Below are 18,727 nucleotides of genomic sequence, written 5' to 3' on the forward strand. Positions count from 1 at the left end.
CTTACATCGGCATCGTTACGTTTACGTAATACGGATTTCTCGCCTTACTTTTTTTTATTTAAATGTATAAAAGGCAGATCCTTTTATGACGTTTAATGTATTAAATTTGCCGAAAAATATGATTTAGCCGTAGGAAATTTAATGAAAGACATTAAGGTTTAAGGGTTAAATCTTTAAGAACGAGTAAAATAAAAAGCGTTCCCATGTGAAAATGATACACCAGACACATGACACAGTAGAGTCCTGTTACCGACCAATTCTATACTGTTTCTGGATTCAAGTTCCAGTAGTTGAAGTATTCATTTAAATTGTTTTCACAATTAAAATAATAAAATTAAAATAACATTTACACCGCTGATACCTAGGGACGATGCACTAAGGCCTCTTTGATTTTTTGTGTGAACTTTGTCTTTTGGACGGCCAGCGGGGCCTTCTCATACAATAGTAATGCAAAAGTAGCTTTGCTCATATCAAATATCCATTCACATTGCTTAATCATGTAAAATGCAATACGTACGTGCTTCAGAATTCGAATTTGGACGAGTGAGGTAACAGCTCTTTCCTTCGGGTCAAGCTACCCACTCGTCAAAATAAAAATCACGAACGTAATGTAGCATTTCATGTAAAGCTGTTAAAAAGATCTGCTTTGTACACTAAATGTGGTATTGGCGATACGAGCCGAATACGAGTACGTCAACACATCATCATATGAATCGTGTGTGTGAGCTGCACATTTCAAATTTTCATAAAAAAAGAGAAATTTTGAGGACTATTTACCGTGGTGAATGTTGTAAGACTCTCAGGTCTTTTTTTCGCGAATTTGAAGCTAATTTTCAGGTGAATTTATTTCTATATGAAGTCAGACATATGACACTGTTGTATTCTGTTCGTAAATACCTACAATAACTTCAGCCGAAAGCCGAAAGATAATTTTCACATGGGAAACATTTTCTATTTATAAGCCGAATGTCTGGAGATAAATTAGTATTTGTTGGTTTGAAATCTTGATATTTCGGAGCGGACAGTATGACACTGTGATAAATGCCTATACGTAGGTGTTTAACATAGTATTGCATAATCGATGTGAGCATGTGGTATATTTTATATAAAACACCTAAAATCCTTTTCATATCGCCCAGATACGACCAGACAGGACCGGAGAAAAAAAATGTTTATAGTGTTGACAATAACAGTTAAATATTTTTACGACCATTTCTGCCGAAAAAGAGTCTTAAAAAATAATTTTTATGCGACCGTAAAAGAGTTTACGATTATATTTTCTGTTATATGGTTTGTTTGGCCGATCTATTTCATTTCATTTCCGTTTTCCAGTTAAAATATGGCTTCGAGAAGCTTTAAGATTTTCAATTGTCTGTTCCCATCGTTTGTGAAAATTTCACTATTTCTGGTGTATAAAATATTCCATAATTCATATTCTTTAACAGGCAGAGTGTTTTATTTGTCTGTCTGTCTTCGTTTCTGTCTTCATGTACATCCATGCGTCAGCGTCATGTACCCGTCAAAATTGATGATGCACAGAATTTATGGTTTCCATTTTTTTTTCGACCTAAAATCCCGAAATTCGAGTATTTATTTTACAATGGAATCTTAGGGGTTCATATTAAGATTTGGAAAAACTTGGGGAAAATGATAAATAATTGTTCGAGTCTTGCACATAACCTTGGAAAATTAAGTTCACTCATGATTCGAAATCCCTACCACAAAAACATTTAGCATAAAACAAACCAAAAGGTGTAATTTCCGCTTTAGCGAGATGTAGATAATAATTAGAATACTACACTCGGAGCAAATATTTTGCGGAATGTGGTGCATTGTTTGCGAAAGAATTTCATACACCTCATTCTCGTGACTTTTCAAATTGGCACTCTATTTATAAAATAATTTTCGAAAATATGCTCCGTTGAGACATTTTCTTTGCAAGTACATGATATTCTCACATAGATAGACTGGAATCCCATATGTTTTCGCCCCATAACAAACATAACAGGAAAAACAAAAATTTCTGCCGCATTAACTACGGGCAGATTCAATTCATTTTTAATACTTGAGAGGCACCAAACGAAAGGACGATACACACGCGAAGTATATATAAATAAAGCACACATTTACCAGGCATAATCCCCGACCAAATTTCACGTTATTATTTCTTTCTTTCTTTTAAAAATTTAATTTCTCCTCTTGATTGCATGAACCAACAGATTGCTGTTTTCCGGTTCAAATAACACGAAGTGAACGTGGATTAGGTTTATCCGTTTCTGGTGGTGTGGACACAAATGCCGCATTTCCTGGTTTAATTCGTATCAAAAGATTATTTGCGCACCAAGCCGCTTGGTCTACTGGGATGCTTCAACCGGGTGATATACTATTAGATGCTAATGGAATCACACTTACCGGCCTGACAAACAATGTAAGATATAAAATGAATAACGACACAAAGAGATATTCCGGTTTTTCTTTTCTTTTCCCAGAATTGTTATGGTGTTGATGATTCCTCGATGATTTTTTATTTTTTTCTCGTTCATTCGCAGGAAGCGTTAGAGGTTCTTCGCACCACATCAAGCATAGTCAATTTAACCGTTTGTCGTCCCCGTGACGAACAATACCGGAAATTATCACCACCCGCTGAACCACCCAAACCGCCACAGAGAACACATCCCAACTGTTTGCCGCTGGACCCGCTGTATCCCATTCAGACGTATTATAATGGAGTGAGTGTGTTGTGAATGAAATATTTGCTTTACTTTTTTCGTTTGCTGTGTGTGCCTCCCCCCATTTTTATTTTATTTTCGCAAAACCTCTCCCGGTAAAAAGTTGTTCCATGCAATGTGATAATGGATATTAATTTTTTTTAAATTCTTTTGTGTGTTGTTTTGTTTTTATAAATGGTCGCGTCGTTTGACTGGACTATTGTATTGTATTGTGTACATTGTGTACCACGGCATTTTCTGTATGTGTTGCTAAAATGTTACATCTTATTTTTGCAGGAGTTTGAAATAATTATGGTAAAACAGCAAGGTTCATTAGGTTTTACATTACGCAAAGAGGATGAATCTGTACTGGGACATTATGTACGAGCTTTGGTACGAGAACCGGCAACAACTGATGGTAGGATTAAGCCCGGTGATAAAATTATTGCGGTGAGTGTGGAAGAAAAATGTTATGAAAATAAACTCATTTTTATTTGCCATTCTCCGGTGGTTCTTAAATTAAAAAATAAAAAATAAATAAAAACAAGAGAAGCAGAAGAAACTTTGTTAGTTATGAATGTGGTTGATTAAACAAGCTTTTGGAATAAATCGGTCTGGATAGGGTTGTCCAATGGTTGTTTGTCGATGAAAAATGTTTGGTTTCATTTCGTTAGCGCATCCCTAGAGACTAGTAATTGTTTTTTAGGAATCAATGAATGTGTTTTGGTACGCAGCCTATTATCGGCGGATAATTCCTGTTGCTCCACAGAGTCAGATTTTTTTTACACCTTCACTAATCATCGGGATTTTGATCATTTATTAATTTACCAGGATTTATGGAGATCCAAAAAAAGTAAAGTCGCAATTCTGTAAACCTAAAATGCATCAAAAATGTACCCAAACACAATCACACAATCCTAATCCCTTTCGGGACTGGCAAAATTTAACTGTTTTAAATTTATCCTTCCTTTACAGGTAAACGATGTACCACTGTGTCCAATGACCCATGAACAGGCTGTGATATTTTTAAGACAAGCAGCAGATAAAGTGAAATTGAGACTTTATCGTGATGATTCCCAAACACCAATAGCTTCAATGTCTCCGTCGAACAATGAAAATCGATCGATATGTAGTAGCAGTTCCAAATCGAAAGTTTCCTTACGGTAAATTGATATTTTCTTTACTCATTTTTGTATACATTTTACTATTCTGTTTTTCATTCTTGGTCTGTATCAACATATCCAGTCCGGAGGCTATCAATTTGTTAACTGATTTAGCGTATAGACAAAAGAAGAACGGTCCGAATCCCGAGTCGTCGGGGTCGGGTTCGTCATTTAGATCGAATACAACATCACCTCGTCGGCTAAGGCGTGGCAACAACAAGTCCGGTTCGTCGGGTACAACAACTTCCAACAGTGAAAATGAAAAGACTGATTCCAATAAAAGTAAGTGAATGCCCATTTGTGTAAGTGCATGAGCGAGAGAGGATGCCAATTAAAGGAGATCAGATCAGATCAGGGGCAGGGGAGAGGTAGACAAAACCGGACTAACAATATATATTCGTCGGCAACATGACTAAAGGGGCGATATCTCAGGAACTACTGAACCAATTTTGAAAAACTTTTTTTTCCTGAAAAGTAGTAACAAACTATGAATTGTGAACTTTAAAAAAATTCAGTAAAATCAGTATTTTTCGTCGTTCTCTCTAAAGGCTTTTCAATTTTTCCATAATATCTTCCGAACCGTATGGCCGATTGATTTCATGTCGAGCTCAAAATTCATTACTTTTGACTACCTTTCAGGGAAAAATAAAAATAAAATCAAAATCGGCTCAAATGTCTCACAAATTTTGTTTAAAAAAAGCTGTTTTTTTAAGTTTTTCGACAATATTTTCTGAATCAAATGGTCGGTTGACTTTACGTCGGGCTCAAAAGTCACAACTTTTCACTGCCTTTCAACGAAAAAAAAAGTTTATCAAAATCGGTTGAATAGTTTCTGAGATATCGGAGATACACCCTTTAGTTATGTTGCCGACGATATGTGAAAAATATGGACGTAGGAAAGAATGGTCAAAGACTATCAAAAAGTATGGACGTCTTTTATTGGACGTCCCCTGATTGTTTCGTCATATAATTGAATACAATTTTGACCACAAAATCTCAGACCATTCCCAAATTGTGATTTATTGGAAGTGAGCAACCCCAAACCCGACTACCCCATACGACAACCATAATACTTATGCCGTCCACTAAAATAATCCGAAAACAACTTGTAAGTAAAATTTAACAGCAAAAAAAACTTTCGGTAAAACTTTGTTCTCTACAACTTTTCCTTTTGTTTACGTTAAACGTACAATACCATCTTGGCATGGAGTTACGCTCCAGAGATTTTTTCTCTACTTGTTTAGAACTCTATGTAAATTTTTCTTATGTCATCTCTGGACTGGAACTAGAAAATAGAGTGGATCGGTGGCTTGCGTCCAAAGAACTATGCATTAGTCGGACTACCGGAACTGCACAACATACGCTGTTTTTCGGAAAACGTTCCTATTCCGCTCTTCAGAAATAATTTTTTTCACAGCAGAAAGTCGGCGTTCTTTCCAAATTCTGAACCACCTATGGATGTTGTAGTTACTAAACGTATTTACCTTGTCCACAGGTTACATACCTGCTGATTATATCATAACAAGTCAACCGTCATCTTCAGTGTGTTCCGATTCCGAACAGTCGACCATAAGCCAGTGTTCCTTTTTCGTTCCACCGAAAAACGCTGTCGAAAATCCACTGAGCGTCACCTACACCATTCCCGAAAATGAGTCAACCGAATTCTATGGCGAAGATGAACTATGGAAAATGGACGACGAAAGTGATAATAGCGACAAGCAAAATCGTCCCAGCTATCTCGACTTGGCGGGCAACAGTGGCAGCACGCCCGTTGTGTCACGCAAACCTCGATTCCAATTCACAGGTAATATGAGGCTTATGGTCAGAGACTCGCTTATCGATCAGACAATTGAAATTCTGGTAATTTTCAGCTGCAGCTAATTCGTACGAATTAAACAATCTGAACAACGATGCGTTGGATGCGCCTATTTATAATAATCCCGTATTAAATAGTCAACCAATCGATGGCGATAACAATCAAAATTTTAGCAGTCTACCATGCGAAACGTTTCTGGTTGCATGCAAGACTGAAAGTGATTTGAGCTCAGGAAACCGGAATTTCAATCACAACAATCCATTGTATCAATCCGCCCAAGTTCAATCCAAAAACAATTCCGACAACTTGGTGTTGCCGAAAGCAAGTGAGTGTTACATTGATATCCTTTTATAGTTAAACCATAAAATGTTTAAACTCAAATTTTCATTTCGTTGATTCCCGGAGTTTATCTTATTTTTCGTTTATACATATAAGCAGCGTTCAAAACAAAACAAAGCAATAAAAAAACATAGCTAACGCCGACCCGTACGAAACACCTATTCGTATCAAAAGCCCTTAATGTGGAACTCTTCATTTCTCTTACTTCATTTTCTTCTCTACGGAAAAGCTATTCGCCCTTTAAAATCACTTACATTATCCACTCTTTGCCTTGTTATCATATACAAATAAATTGCCGGAGGCAATATAGACAGCCCCGTACGAAGTCAACTTTCATAAATTCCTATTAAAACAGCTATATACATACCGCTATATTTACCTATATTTCACTATAAATAAACATTCCACAGATGAATATGCTATTATATAGCTCTATATGCCTGTATATAGCTCAATGTAGCTGTATATAGTTAAATATATAGATGTCCATGTATGGAATGCCTGAAGCACCCCACACACATAACCAATTAATTCTATGTTAACAGAAACTCTCTAAGTACCATTTTTCCCACTTTATATCACTTTTACTAAAATCCAATATGGCCGCCGGCAGCCATTTTGTTAGGAGACCGTAAATAGTACAAACGCTTTACATTCGTTAATACCTTTCAACAGGGCCTATTTTACGGAAACATGTTTCTCAAGTTTTAGAAAGTTTCCAAAATGTTTCTGAAAAGTTTTCTAAAGTTTCTCAAAGTTTCCTTAAGTTTCTAGAAAAGTTTCCTTAAGAAACTTTAAGAAACATTTTGGAAACTTTCAGAAACTTTCAGAAACTTGAGAAACATGTTTTCGTAAAATAGGCCCTGCCTTTCAAACAAAAAAAAAATCATGAAATTCTGTCAAAATTTACTCAAGATATTGACAAAATACTCCACGTTCACTGTACGGCCGAGTAGCCAGATAAGAGCTCACTTCAAGAGACCCAGCTAACGCTTCGGTGAACATAATTTCAAATACCTATCTAATAAAGCGAAACCAGACGAAATATGTTCAAATTTTGCCGACCTACAAGCAAAAACTGCTTGCCGCCCTGTGCCTGGTTCACACCAAGGAGTCTAACTCACGAGTCGGTCATCCGATTTCCAAAAACTTTTTTTTTTGTCGATTGTTATTGTAAATACCTTTTATTTGACGTATCACTTATAAGTGTAGTTTTTAAATGTCCGGAGATATCTTCGAAAAAACCTTAAGCACTTATTGGGCCTCAGCTCAGGAGGAGTCGACCCAAAATCGTCCATCTTCGAACTTAGCCTTTCTTTTGACATTACTAAACAGAAAAAAAAATCGTAATCGGATACATTTTACTCAAGTTATTATCGTGTAGACAGACAGACAGACCACAATAGGTTTCCCCTTACTCAGGGAGTCCAATTCGACGTGTTACAAGCGTATGCGTAAACCTATAAGACCCCAGTACTCCGTACGGGTCTAAAAAGAGAGAAGAACAAAAAGTAAACGAAATTTCTATTTGTTTTTTTATATTTATTGTTCCATGTTCGTATTAAATGTTCATCAAACTATACGAAGTTGATGTGTTAAATGTACAAAGTTTCTATCTCAAAAGTGATTTTTTTTTCTTCTCGTCTCGGTTTCTCTTGAATGGATGATAATGATGGTTTTTCTTTTATTATTTCGACAAGGAAAAAGAACGCTCTTTGCGAAAAGCACAACAATAAAACAACTACGAAAATTGTGAATTTAATGGCTAATGGAAATTGTGTTATTTTGTGCTGGGTGTATGGTGTATGTAAGGAAATATTTATCGGGCATTGTTATTAGCTTTCAAACATTTACAGAACAGTGTGAGTGTGTGCATGTGGGTGCTTTCGGTGCGATTTAACCGTTGCCAATTATAATAACTCAACATATTTCTGGAACACACTAACAAAGCCTTCCGTTAGCATCTTCTCGTTCATATTAAGAATGGTAAATCGGATAGGATTTGCTGGCGGCTATAGTGTTCTCGGGTGCTTAGTGGCGGTTGTTAATCATACAAAACAAAGAAAATTTTCTAAATTGTTATAGTGCGAGCGTTTAAACAATGAACCTTGGGATGCAGCGCTAACAAAATGATCACGATTCTCTAAATTTTCTTTTGTTTATGCATTTGCCGGAAATAACTCCTACTATGAGCGTTTTTAACATAAAATCCTCTTGCATTTGTCACCAGAATCACAGTCAAAACTTGTGTAAAAAGCCAGCGCATTAGCATTAAAGCGCTAAATGTGACGCCATTCAATGGCACCTGTTTCGATTTTAGTGCTTCCATTTACATTCCACGAAGGGCCATTCACAAATGACGTAACGCTCTTTTTGGGATTTTTCGTCAACCCTTCAGACACGCAAGTTTAGGTTTTTGTGAAACCTTCCCTTAACGCCGTGACGTCATTTGTGAATTCTTAGGATTTATGGTGTCTGTATTGACTATATCGGGAAAGAATTGGGGCTATTGTGGCTGTTGATACAGCTCTTAGCAAGGATGTTCGTACGGGGCTTATAATAGTAGTTTTCTAAAATCCTAAGTAACTTTAAGATCCTAAATGGAAATTTTTCCTAGTTTTCAGGTTATTCGGTATTAACCTTTCACAGACAAGCATGTCACTAGTATAATTGACGGATCCTTTTTTCTTTGGGACAGGGCATTTCCATATCTTTTCTTACTTGGAAGAATCGCTTGCTTAATTTTGTCGTCGCTACCAATAATCATCACAGCTGTAACTCCCAGTTATTATTATAACTCTGTTGTTATGATTTAAGAAATTCTTTGCTGTTGTCCCGTTGTTTAATATAAATATCATTGTCATCATATGGGCTACTTTTAATTTTCGATTTGTCTTTTCAAAAATGTTTGTTTTAAAATCTTCGAAAAAAGTGTTAGAAGATATTGTGAAAATACGGTTTATCACCCCAACTTTAACCTTTCATAGCATACGATAGGATCTGTTACTTCTTTTGTTTCGAGGGGTGACGCACTTCCATTTAATCCATTTAATCCATTAAATCCATTTAATCTAAAAAATTTTTTTTTAGTTTTACCGAAATAATTAGGCTACCCACCTGAAAAATTTGTAAAGTAATTGCGAAAAATAGATTTGCACGATCCCCAGCTCGTTTAAGTACTCGTGAGGTATAGGATTTTTTTTTTGTTAAAAATGGTATTAAATTTATTTAATCCATTTAATCCATTTAATCCACTTTACACCAAAAACTCCTAAAAGTTTTTTAACATTGTAGTATGAGTTGTAGTACGTGGTTCGATCAAAAGCAACAATTTTTAAGACTTTTACAGTATTTGGTAAAATGAACTTTTTTCCTATTTAATCCATTTAATACAATTTTTAATCCATTTAATCCATTAAATCCATTTAATGCATTTAATACCATTTAATCCATTTAATCCATTTAATCTAGAAGTGTATTTTTCTTGACTTGTGTCAAATCTTTTACTTCTTTAGTTTTACAGTATTTTTTTGCGATATAAGAGAACATTGGTCGGAGCTCATGTCTTATTTTTGTCAGTCGATAACAGATGAATCAATTTACTCTTAAAAACGTCTAGAAATTTAAAACAATAAAACACGCTACACACATTTTTTGAGCTTCTGCTTTATAGTTGCACTCAACTTGGTACTCAATCCCCGGTTTCATCTTCAATTCTAAAAATCAAACAGCAAATCCAATGATGTTACAGAACTAACCGCCGCACAAAATTATTTATTTCTTTTTGATTCACGTCAAATAATAAACGAGTGTCAAACTGCTGAACAAATCAAATAAAACATTTCAAATTAAATAAATAAAATCCCCTTACAAGTTGATAAATGACGTGAATTTTCGATTTATCAGAGAAGCAGCCATACATGCAATATACGAGGATACTCGCAACTAAACATTTAGTGTGTGAAACAGAAGAGATAGAGAGAGATGGAAAGTTTGTTAAACTTGTTACTGGAAAAAAGAAAGATTGCCTTTTATGTTGGCACCTTTATCAATTAAAATTAATTTGCAACCTCAAAATGGAAAAGAATTATCAATAACAGATTAACCACTCCTCAGTAACGATAGATAGATACAGCCCTCTGTCTGTATTATAATTTATATACGCACCGCTAACATCAATTAATAATCAATAAATTTTCCAATCATGTGGCCTATACATTTCCACACGCCACTCCAGCTAACAATTTATTCATAGATAAATTTTCGCAAGAAAAAGATTTTCTTTTACCGTTTGTTTCTCTTGTTTTCGTTCACTTTATGGTCGACTCATAAAACGATCTTCCAATAATAAATTACTTCAGAAAATGCTTCCTTTTCTACTTTCCTTGGTTGTTCCGTTTGATTGTTGTTGTTGGTGGTGGGTGCGGGTGTTTTTTTTTCTTATTCTTTCGTTCATATACGCCACCACCGAACGTTTTTGTTATGAAGGGAAATTTATTTTTCTCGCTGAATATGTTCGGAAAATATTTATTTATTTTGCGAATGTTAAACATCTACATCTTTATGTACACAAAACACACACATAACGCACTCTGCGGCATCATTTATTTTGTTTGCGCGAATGTGTGACAGTAGAGTAACTCTTTTCGTCATAAATATGTCGATTTGTAATTTAGTTCTGGAAGTGGAATAAAGAACTTGGGCACAACGATTAGATCAATGATTGTAAAATCCCAATAAAATGTTAGTTGGGAAATGAAATAAATTGAATTGCTAAAGCGAAGAAAAATGAATATCTAAATGTGGAAAGGAGACATGTTGAGCTAGCGAATTATAAGAAAAATAAAATTTCATTGACTTGGCTTCATCCTCAATAGGCTGACAATGTGTTTTCTTCTGTAGTATCGAAAAACTTCTATTGTCATCGTCAGACTATTCGAAACGAAGTTAAGCTTGGATCAGGTCAGGTATCCTCCTATCCACTAGTCAAAAACGTCGACTTATGAATCAGACTTTAATGCACGTGATTTGATTCCGTTGAACTATATGGCTTAGATAAATCAGAAACAACTATCAGTTCCAGTCAGCCCTTTAAATGTAAGAAAATTTCTGTAAATAAATTGAGCACACCGTGGTTGAAAATACAAACATAGACGTGAGATCAAGCGCACAAATTGGTAATAACATATCCATAAACATGGCTTCACATAATTCAGGAAAATCCATAAAGTTTTAGAAACCTCCTAACGACCATTTGGTGACACCTTCGATTTGAAATATATTTCTGGGTTCTTCTCTGTAATAGCACGTACTTGCTCGCAAAATTGTCGATAATTTCAATAACTTCTAATATATATAAGACCTAGTTTTGAGGATTGATAAGTTAAGAGTAAAAATGAGAGACACTTTTATTGGTGTTCACAATTTTCGCACAGGTCTCTTTTATCAAGTCGTAAGATGAATATGTAAAATCAAATAAAACAAAATTTAATTTGGCGTCTCTAAATACAAGACCTACATTCGCCCATAATTCATACATCTCAAACTCGGCTACATTTCCTTTTTAACTTTAACTTTTTCATTCCATCCAAATTCACATTCGAACAATTTATTATCAATTGCATATCCGGGAAGCGAGAAAAAAGATTCCACAAAATGTTGTCCATAAGTTTGGATATTATTTGATTTACGACAGTTTGTGTGATAATTTTCAGCAAACCATTATCAAGTTACCCGGCCACAAACCGCCAAGCATTTATAAATTGTGGATTATACTCACATTCCGATCTCGTATGTTCGACCTGATTTGCTTTGCCAATAAAAAATAAATCCGATAATTTCGTAAATTTGATAGTCAATGGCTGTGCTTTGTTGGTGATATGTTTTGGAGAAAAATGTGTGGTTTGTCCTCGTTCGATGATTCTTTCAATAAAATAGAATTGCAGAGAGGTGAATGATGTAACGAATGCACATCAAAAAGTGATTTAAATTTACAGAAATTTGGTAAAATTAGGTAGATACGTTTACGGTCGTTTTTTCGGCTGCTCTTCCTATCGTAGGCTATTGTTTATGGAAAATGGATCAAATTTTTCCCATGAGCAAGGGGTTCATCGGGTTTTATACACAAAAAAGATTTTTGATACTGTCTTCGTATCGTTTACAGGTTCGACTCGCTCCGCTCTTCTTCAATAAAATGTATAAGAGTTTCGATAAATTTTTAGATCAATCATTTCGTCTTTTCAAGTACGTTCCTGCTTCGACAAGACGTTGGACAAGTCGAAAAATAATATTTTTATTCAAAACGAACTTTCTCTAATACCCGAAAAAGGCTAACCCTTTCGATTTCCCATTTACTTTTACGACAAATTCGATAGTTTTGGATAATTATTCAAATCATATACTTGAATTGGTAAATCATGTTCATCCCCCAATGGTGCTTGGGTCTGAATAAGCATAATGATGTGTGGTTGGCCAAGATAAAAAGCTCTACATTTCTATATTCCGTTTCGCAAGGAGACACACATCCATATTAGAGTCGGAAAAAAAAGAGAAGAAGCACCCACCAATATTTAACATATTTTTTTGTTACTGTTGTTGTTGTGTGTGATCGTCGTCGGTCCCCTGTAAGCCGGTATAGCAAATAATAACGTATTTATACACACTTGCCTTTTTCCGATAAAAAATTTATTTATTTTTTTTGCTTTACATTCCATTTATAGCAACTAAAAGTTTGCTGAAGTGGAAGGGCGTTATGTTTTCATCGGATGAGGAAAAGGAAACACCCGAAGGAGATTCAAGTTGTGCAGCAACTGTTGGTACTAATCCTACCCCAGGGACGGAAAAAGACTTTGATTTTAATGGTCTAACGACAGATGAAGATGGACACAAGGTAAAAAAATATTTTTTTTTTCAGTTTACTTTTACATCTTGGCTGTTATATGCATGTGATGAGGTTTTAAGCGGTGGATACGGTTTCAAGTTTTTTTTTCTTGTTCTTACATTTTTTTGTGTCAGTTTTTCCTTCTGCCGTCAAAACTTTAAAGTTTTCTTCGTAATTTTTTACGTTCGTTGAACAAAAACACTTCCTAAATAAATATCTTGTCGGAATATTTCGGCATGAAGGAAAACCATTTTCGTTTGAACACCCTTCCGCTGCTTGGTATATATATGGATATTTTATTTGTAACCGTCGTTCTCGAGTAAATTTATTATACATAATCTTGTCTATTGTTTATCTTTATCTTTCACTTCGTCGTCGTTTTTGCGTCTTTACTCTTTACATTATTTTGTGCGAAATGTGTGCCGTCATATAACGTTTGTTATGTTCTTCAAATGGATATAATGATGTAGACTTTTTACGTATAGAACCGACTGGCGTAATAAATGGATATATCGGTGTGGATGGCACACATCGACATGTTATCGTACACTGAGTGAAAGTTCGGATTAAATTTGAAGGTTTTAACCGATTGGATAGCAAACTTTGTATGATTTAAAAGATAAAATGTCGGTGTAGACATAGTGACACGGAGACTTATACAATTTCAGCAATCGTACGCATTTTTGCCATCTAAGGAAGGCTTTGAAAATGAAAATTTTAGAGTTGTTTGTCGTTCGGGCAGAAGTAAAATTTTACTGAATTCGTTTAAAGACATAAGGAAAGCTAAACAAAGCCAACTTGGCCATTAATCAAACTTGGACGTCATTTTTAGAAAATGTCCGCAGAAAGAATGCGAAAGACTTCTCTAATACAATTCCACTCATATTATTTGTTGTTACCAAACAATGCACACTCAAATGTTTCGTACGGTCGGTTCTCATGTGGAATGAATAGAATAATTTCTGCAACACCGCACCCAAGTCTACAAGTTCCAATTCCATTATTTTTTTAAATTTCTCATGACCTCTCCGAGCTTAGAGAAAGTGCAAAAGTTTTTAAGAAGAATTCAAGATCTTATCAACGATATTTCACAACTTTTATTCAAATTTTATTTGGAAAATTGTCGAAGAATCCACCGAGTAGATTAAATGTAGAAACAAAAAAAAGGGAGACAGAGACAGTGATTCACTTTCTTTAATCATTTGACAGCAATTTGAATATGTTGAGCCCAATATTTCCTTCAAAGCCCTTTAATCCGAAATTTTTCTCTATGTACACATACACATTCGCCAAACAAATAGAAAACACAAAGAAACAAAAAAAAATTCACAGAAAATGTCGATAGCAAATAAATGGCAAAGCATTCATTTAAGAAAATGTTTTGAATTTCAGATTCTAACCGTTGAATTGAATAGGGGTTGGAATAGTCGTTTAGGCTTTAGCCTACAAAGTGATTCAAATACGAAAAACACTTTCATCAGCGCTATTTACAGCGACAGCGTTGCGGCTAGGGATGGAAGATTAAAAATCGGAGATCAAGTGCTTATGGTAAGTTTATGTTTTGTCGTTTCATTTATTCTTCATTGACATTGTCTTATATGTGGATGTGTTGCTGTTGTGCGTATTGTATGAAACACTTTTTTCTCCTTTGCATTAGCTTAAATTAGTGATAATTTATAAACATATTCTCGTTAGTCATTATTAACTGCCGTTTTTTATTTATATTTTGATTATCATGCAAATATTGCGAATGTCAGCTGAGAAAGTTTTATTAATTCGGGAATGTTTGTGACAACACTAGCAACCTCAATCGTAATGTGTATGAGAACTATTTTAGGACTGTATAAAACAGGGACTATTTACGCGAAATTGAATCCTACAATTCATTGAATTTTCCTAATATTTACCGACATTTACTGAATTTACCGGAAATTAAATTTGGAAATTTTTTTCGGAATTTTGTAAAAGTCGATACATTTTGGAAAATTTCAGAAATTTCAGTAAATCATCACCAAAAATAGGTCCTGCTCTGCGCAAAGAATATATGGAAAAATTAGAAAGAAAAATGAGATGACAGCTCGTGATCTTTACATTTTCACAAAAAATATTTACGACATCTACAGTGTATCGGAAGTGCCACTAAATGAGGATATTTTAGGATAATTGCTAAAGATTTTGGAATATTTCGACCGTGAAAAATCATGAATATCACGTTGTCGGTTATTGTGACTTGTCAACTTTAGGCAACACCGGAAAGTGCTAAGGGAGTCGAGGAATACCTCCAAATAAATTTCTAAAAATCAAAAATTTGACTTTTGATTTTTAGAAATTTATTTGGAGGTATTACTCGACCCCTTTAGCACTTTCCGGCGTGCCTAAAGTGCCTGCTCGAAGCCCTACGTGATATTATAGTGATGCTTAGAGTATACTTAAAATGTTTTTGATGCTTTCACGTAGCGTCAACACTTGCTAGAATTTGCCAATTTTAGCAAAACATTTTCAAATTATGGAAAATCATTTTCCGGAAATTATGTCATGGTAACTTAGTAATACGAACTTTTGGAATAATAGATTGTGGATTTGAACACTACTTCACAGGACAGTCAATGATTGACGCTGTCAGCAAGTTGGTCACTTCTGTCACTTCACACGAACAATATTTTCATGGGCTATGTTGATTGTAAATTTAAATTTCCTAACAAATGATTTCGTTTTTTAAATTCCCATCGCTGATTTTTGCGAGAGTGACGATCAGAAATACCAAAAACGAGCTCTCGAAATCTATTCAATTTAAAAAAAATTGTGCTCTTATCGCTGCCTAGTCAATTAACATAATTTCCCAAAGTTCTCTTTCTTTCTTTTTTTTTGAGTCATTGCATCACACTGCAACATCCTACACTTCCACATTTTTCAAAGAATCCAAAAAAAAAAAATCGAAACCAGTGACCGTGTCTAAGAATTCATGTGCAGAGTATACATCTTTCTTGGGAACATTATTCCATTTCGCCTTTAACTATTGTAAGAAGTTTAACATCTGATTCGTTTTATTTTCATAACTTTAATATTTTTCCTTTAGTTTTTTGATTCGATCAAAATGAGTTAAAGGAAAAAAAACTTCTCCATTCTTTTATCTAAGGGATTTATCTGAACAAGTTAGGATGAAAGTACTTTGTGTGTGTGTCTGCAATAAATATAAAAATTGTATAATATCGAACAGAAAAAGAGAGAGAGAGAGATGAATGCATAAAAGTTTTTCTGTGGGGAAAGATGTGGACGGTAAAATAAGTTGTACGTTCGGTTTATTATGTTCTATTATATGTATATTGCGGTTAGAGAGTAAAAGCATATTTTAATGTGTACATTACGGGTAAAAGATATTTAAATTTATGTGCATTGCGAAAATAGCAATTTCTTGTATATGTGTAGTATGGGGTAGTACTCGTCATCAGTGTGGTTTGGAGGATAATGTCACAATTTTAAACTTTTTATATGTATACCAGAAACGATGTGGTTGGATAATCAAAGACCATTTTTATTGAGCTGGTACGTGTCCCTATAATTATGTTGCTCTAACGATATTTGCAATCGCAATATTAGACTTGAGTGGAGGAGAAGCCACTTGAAATGAAATGGTTGAAAATTCAAAAAATATTGTCGGGTAATTGAATTTGAATAGAAAGTTTTATTTAAGTTTTTTTTTTGAATTTCCTTTTTAATAAAAAATCGTACTTGAAGGATGATTGACTTCTCAGAGAAATTATTTCGTATTGTAGGAAAATTTTCGGTTCGTGGTTATTAGCCCTTGTATTGTGGTACTTCTATTGCTTCTGAAGTATGCCAAGTAATTCTTTGATCAGACTACAATCGTTTTGGATAGCTTTGCATTATTCTGCCCAGAGACTAAAATAAGGGATTTTAGTGTACCAAGTGATGTTACTGTTTTCATTCCAATCGAAAATATTACAAAATTTTGACAATTTTTGTTATTTATGGACAAGGCATAGTTAAATAAACCAGGCAGGAGCGGTTTATTTTTGAAACGTCAAATTAGGGACCTAATACACAATATCAAAATGAACTCACATGAACACTGACATAAATTGAATAATTTTATTCGCAAAAAATATGGCTACTAGATAATTCAGGTGCTAGCCAAATCAAGCGCTCCTACCTGGTTTATTTTACTCTGCCGTGATGGAAACATATAAACGCATCTTTTTCATCTTTTTGTCATCTGTTATCAATAACGAACACTAAAATGAGCATTAGCTGTATCTACCGTAGTCTTAAATGGAAAACGGGAACGTGAAAACAAAAGATGTAAAAGATTTTCTAGCAACCTGTTGAGAATACGTTATTACAATAACAGATTCGATGATTATAATGCCAGTGAAATGTTAAATGGATCATATTAAAATTTTGTTAATTTCTAATTGTTGTATTGCTGGTCCGGTAATACTAAATTCCTAAGCTGTTGTATTGCTTTGTTCCGCCCATAGAGGTAGACTACCTATAGGAATTATGACCCGAAATTCATCGAAAAATTATATCACACACACCACTAACACGAAAACGTCAACTTTGCTTTATTTTGACGTTATGGGTCCCTTTACTTTTGACATTAAGAGTCCCTTTCTACTATCTGCACACGAAGCTGTCACACACACATTTAAATATATGATTTTTCATTTTAATTTGTCAGTTTGTTCCGACCAATGTTGAAACATTTTTTATTTCAACGAAAAAAATGAAACGTGTTACCGTTTACACTTTAAATGAAACGTTTTACCGTTTACATTAAGAATAGACGAATACAAGGACAAACGATGCTGATTTCGGCGTATCACGCCTCATCATTACACCTATGTCTTGCCAGGACAATATGTAGATCAGCACGTAAAGCAAAAAACAAGTTTTGAACAGATGACGAAAAGTGTGTGTTGCCGATGCAATCGATGTGACTATGTCACTCCAGTTTGTGTCGTACTGATACACATTGTCCTGGCAAGACATAGGTGTACTGATGAGGCGTGATACGCCGAAATCAGCATCGTTTGTCCTTGTATTCGTCTATTCCTAATGTAAACAGTAAAACGTTTCATTTAAAACGTAAACGGTAACACGTTTCATTTATTACGTTGAAATACAAAAATGTTAACATTGGTCGGAACAAAGCAATACAACAGCTTAGTAATTTAAAATTTTGTTTAGTTACTGTCTGCATCTAAGTATTTCGTTGCGCGCGTACGAACGGATAGACACTAATTAGAATAGAAAAATGTAGGAAATTTAAATCGAGAATAGTGTATGGTCAGTAAATTTTACCTAAAATGGCATAGGTACTTGTATGGTAGGTCGGAATGATCAATTAATATTGCCAATGTCAAACGACACTCTGGAAATTCTTTCTATGTATAGCCAAACCACAACATACTTAAGTCTAGGGGTTAATTTTGAGTAGAAAATAACTGAGAGATTCAAGCTCTCGTACTCCAACTTTTAATTTTTGTGTGATGTTCCACAGTCTTATTTGCACCACATCGGGGTCAAAATGACTTCAACGTTAAGAGAACTGTTATGCATTGCATTCAGGGACTATTTTTGAGAAATTTTTTGACAATTTTGAGAAATTTGAGAAATATTTCTTTAAATGTCTCAAAAGTTTACAAAATATTTTTCTGGTTTTTCTGAATAAAATTGAGGAAAATTAACTTTGTTAAGTGTCTAACGATGTTGATAATATATTAAACATTTTTGGAACTGATTTAGACAGCTAGTTTTGATAAATACTTGAAAACTGAATATCGAAGGCTTTAATTAC

At 34.5% G+C, this 18,727-nt stretch overlaps 1 protein-coding gene across 10 annotated transcripts in view; it reads left to right on the forward strand.

The window, feature by feature from the left end:
- Positions 1 to 18,727, forward strand: part of LOC119068226 (disks large homolog 1-like) — a 141,102-nt gene that overhangs the window by 117,175 nt on the left and 5,200 nt on the right. For all 10 annotated transcript variants that reach the window (XM_037171724.1, XM_037171723.1, XM_037171726.1 and 7 more), the window contains 9 exons: positions 2,220 to 2,428; positions 2,550 to 2,729; positions 3,006 to 3,158; positions 3,684 to 3,871; positions 3,954 to 4,153; positions 5,367 to 5,675; positions 5,743 to 6,012; positions 12,746 to 12,915; positions 14,299 to 14,454. In XM_037171724.1, the coding sequence (XP_037027619.1) occupies positions 2,220 to 2,428; positions 2,550 to 2,729; positions 3,006 to 3,158; positions 3,684 to 3,871; positions 3,954 to 4,153; positions 5,367 to 5,675; positions 5,743 to 6,012; positions 12,746 to 12,915; positions 14,299 to 14,454 (1,835 nt within the window). The remainder of the gene's footprint in view (positions 1 to 2,219; positions 2,429 to 2,549; positions 2,730 to 3,005; positions 3,159 to 3,683; positions 3,872 to 3,953; positions 4,154 to 5,366; positions 5,676 to 5,742; positions 6,013 to 12,745; positions 12,916 to 14,298; positions 14,455 to 18,727) is intronic.

The sequence above is a fragment of the Bradysia coprophila genome (assembly GCF_014529535.1).
Source record: "Bradysia coprophila strain Holo2 chromosome X unlocalized genomic scaffold, BU_Bcop_v1 contig_173, whole genome shotgun sequence".
Taxonomy (NCBI): Eukaryota; Metazoa; Arthropoda; class Insecta; order Diptera; family Sciaridae; genus Bradysia; species Bradysia coprophila.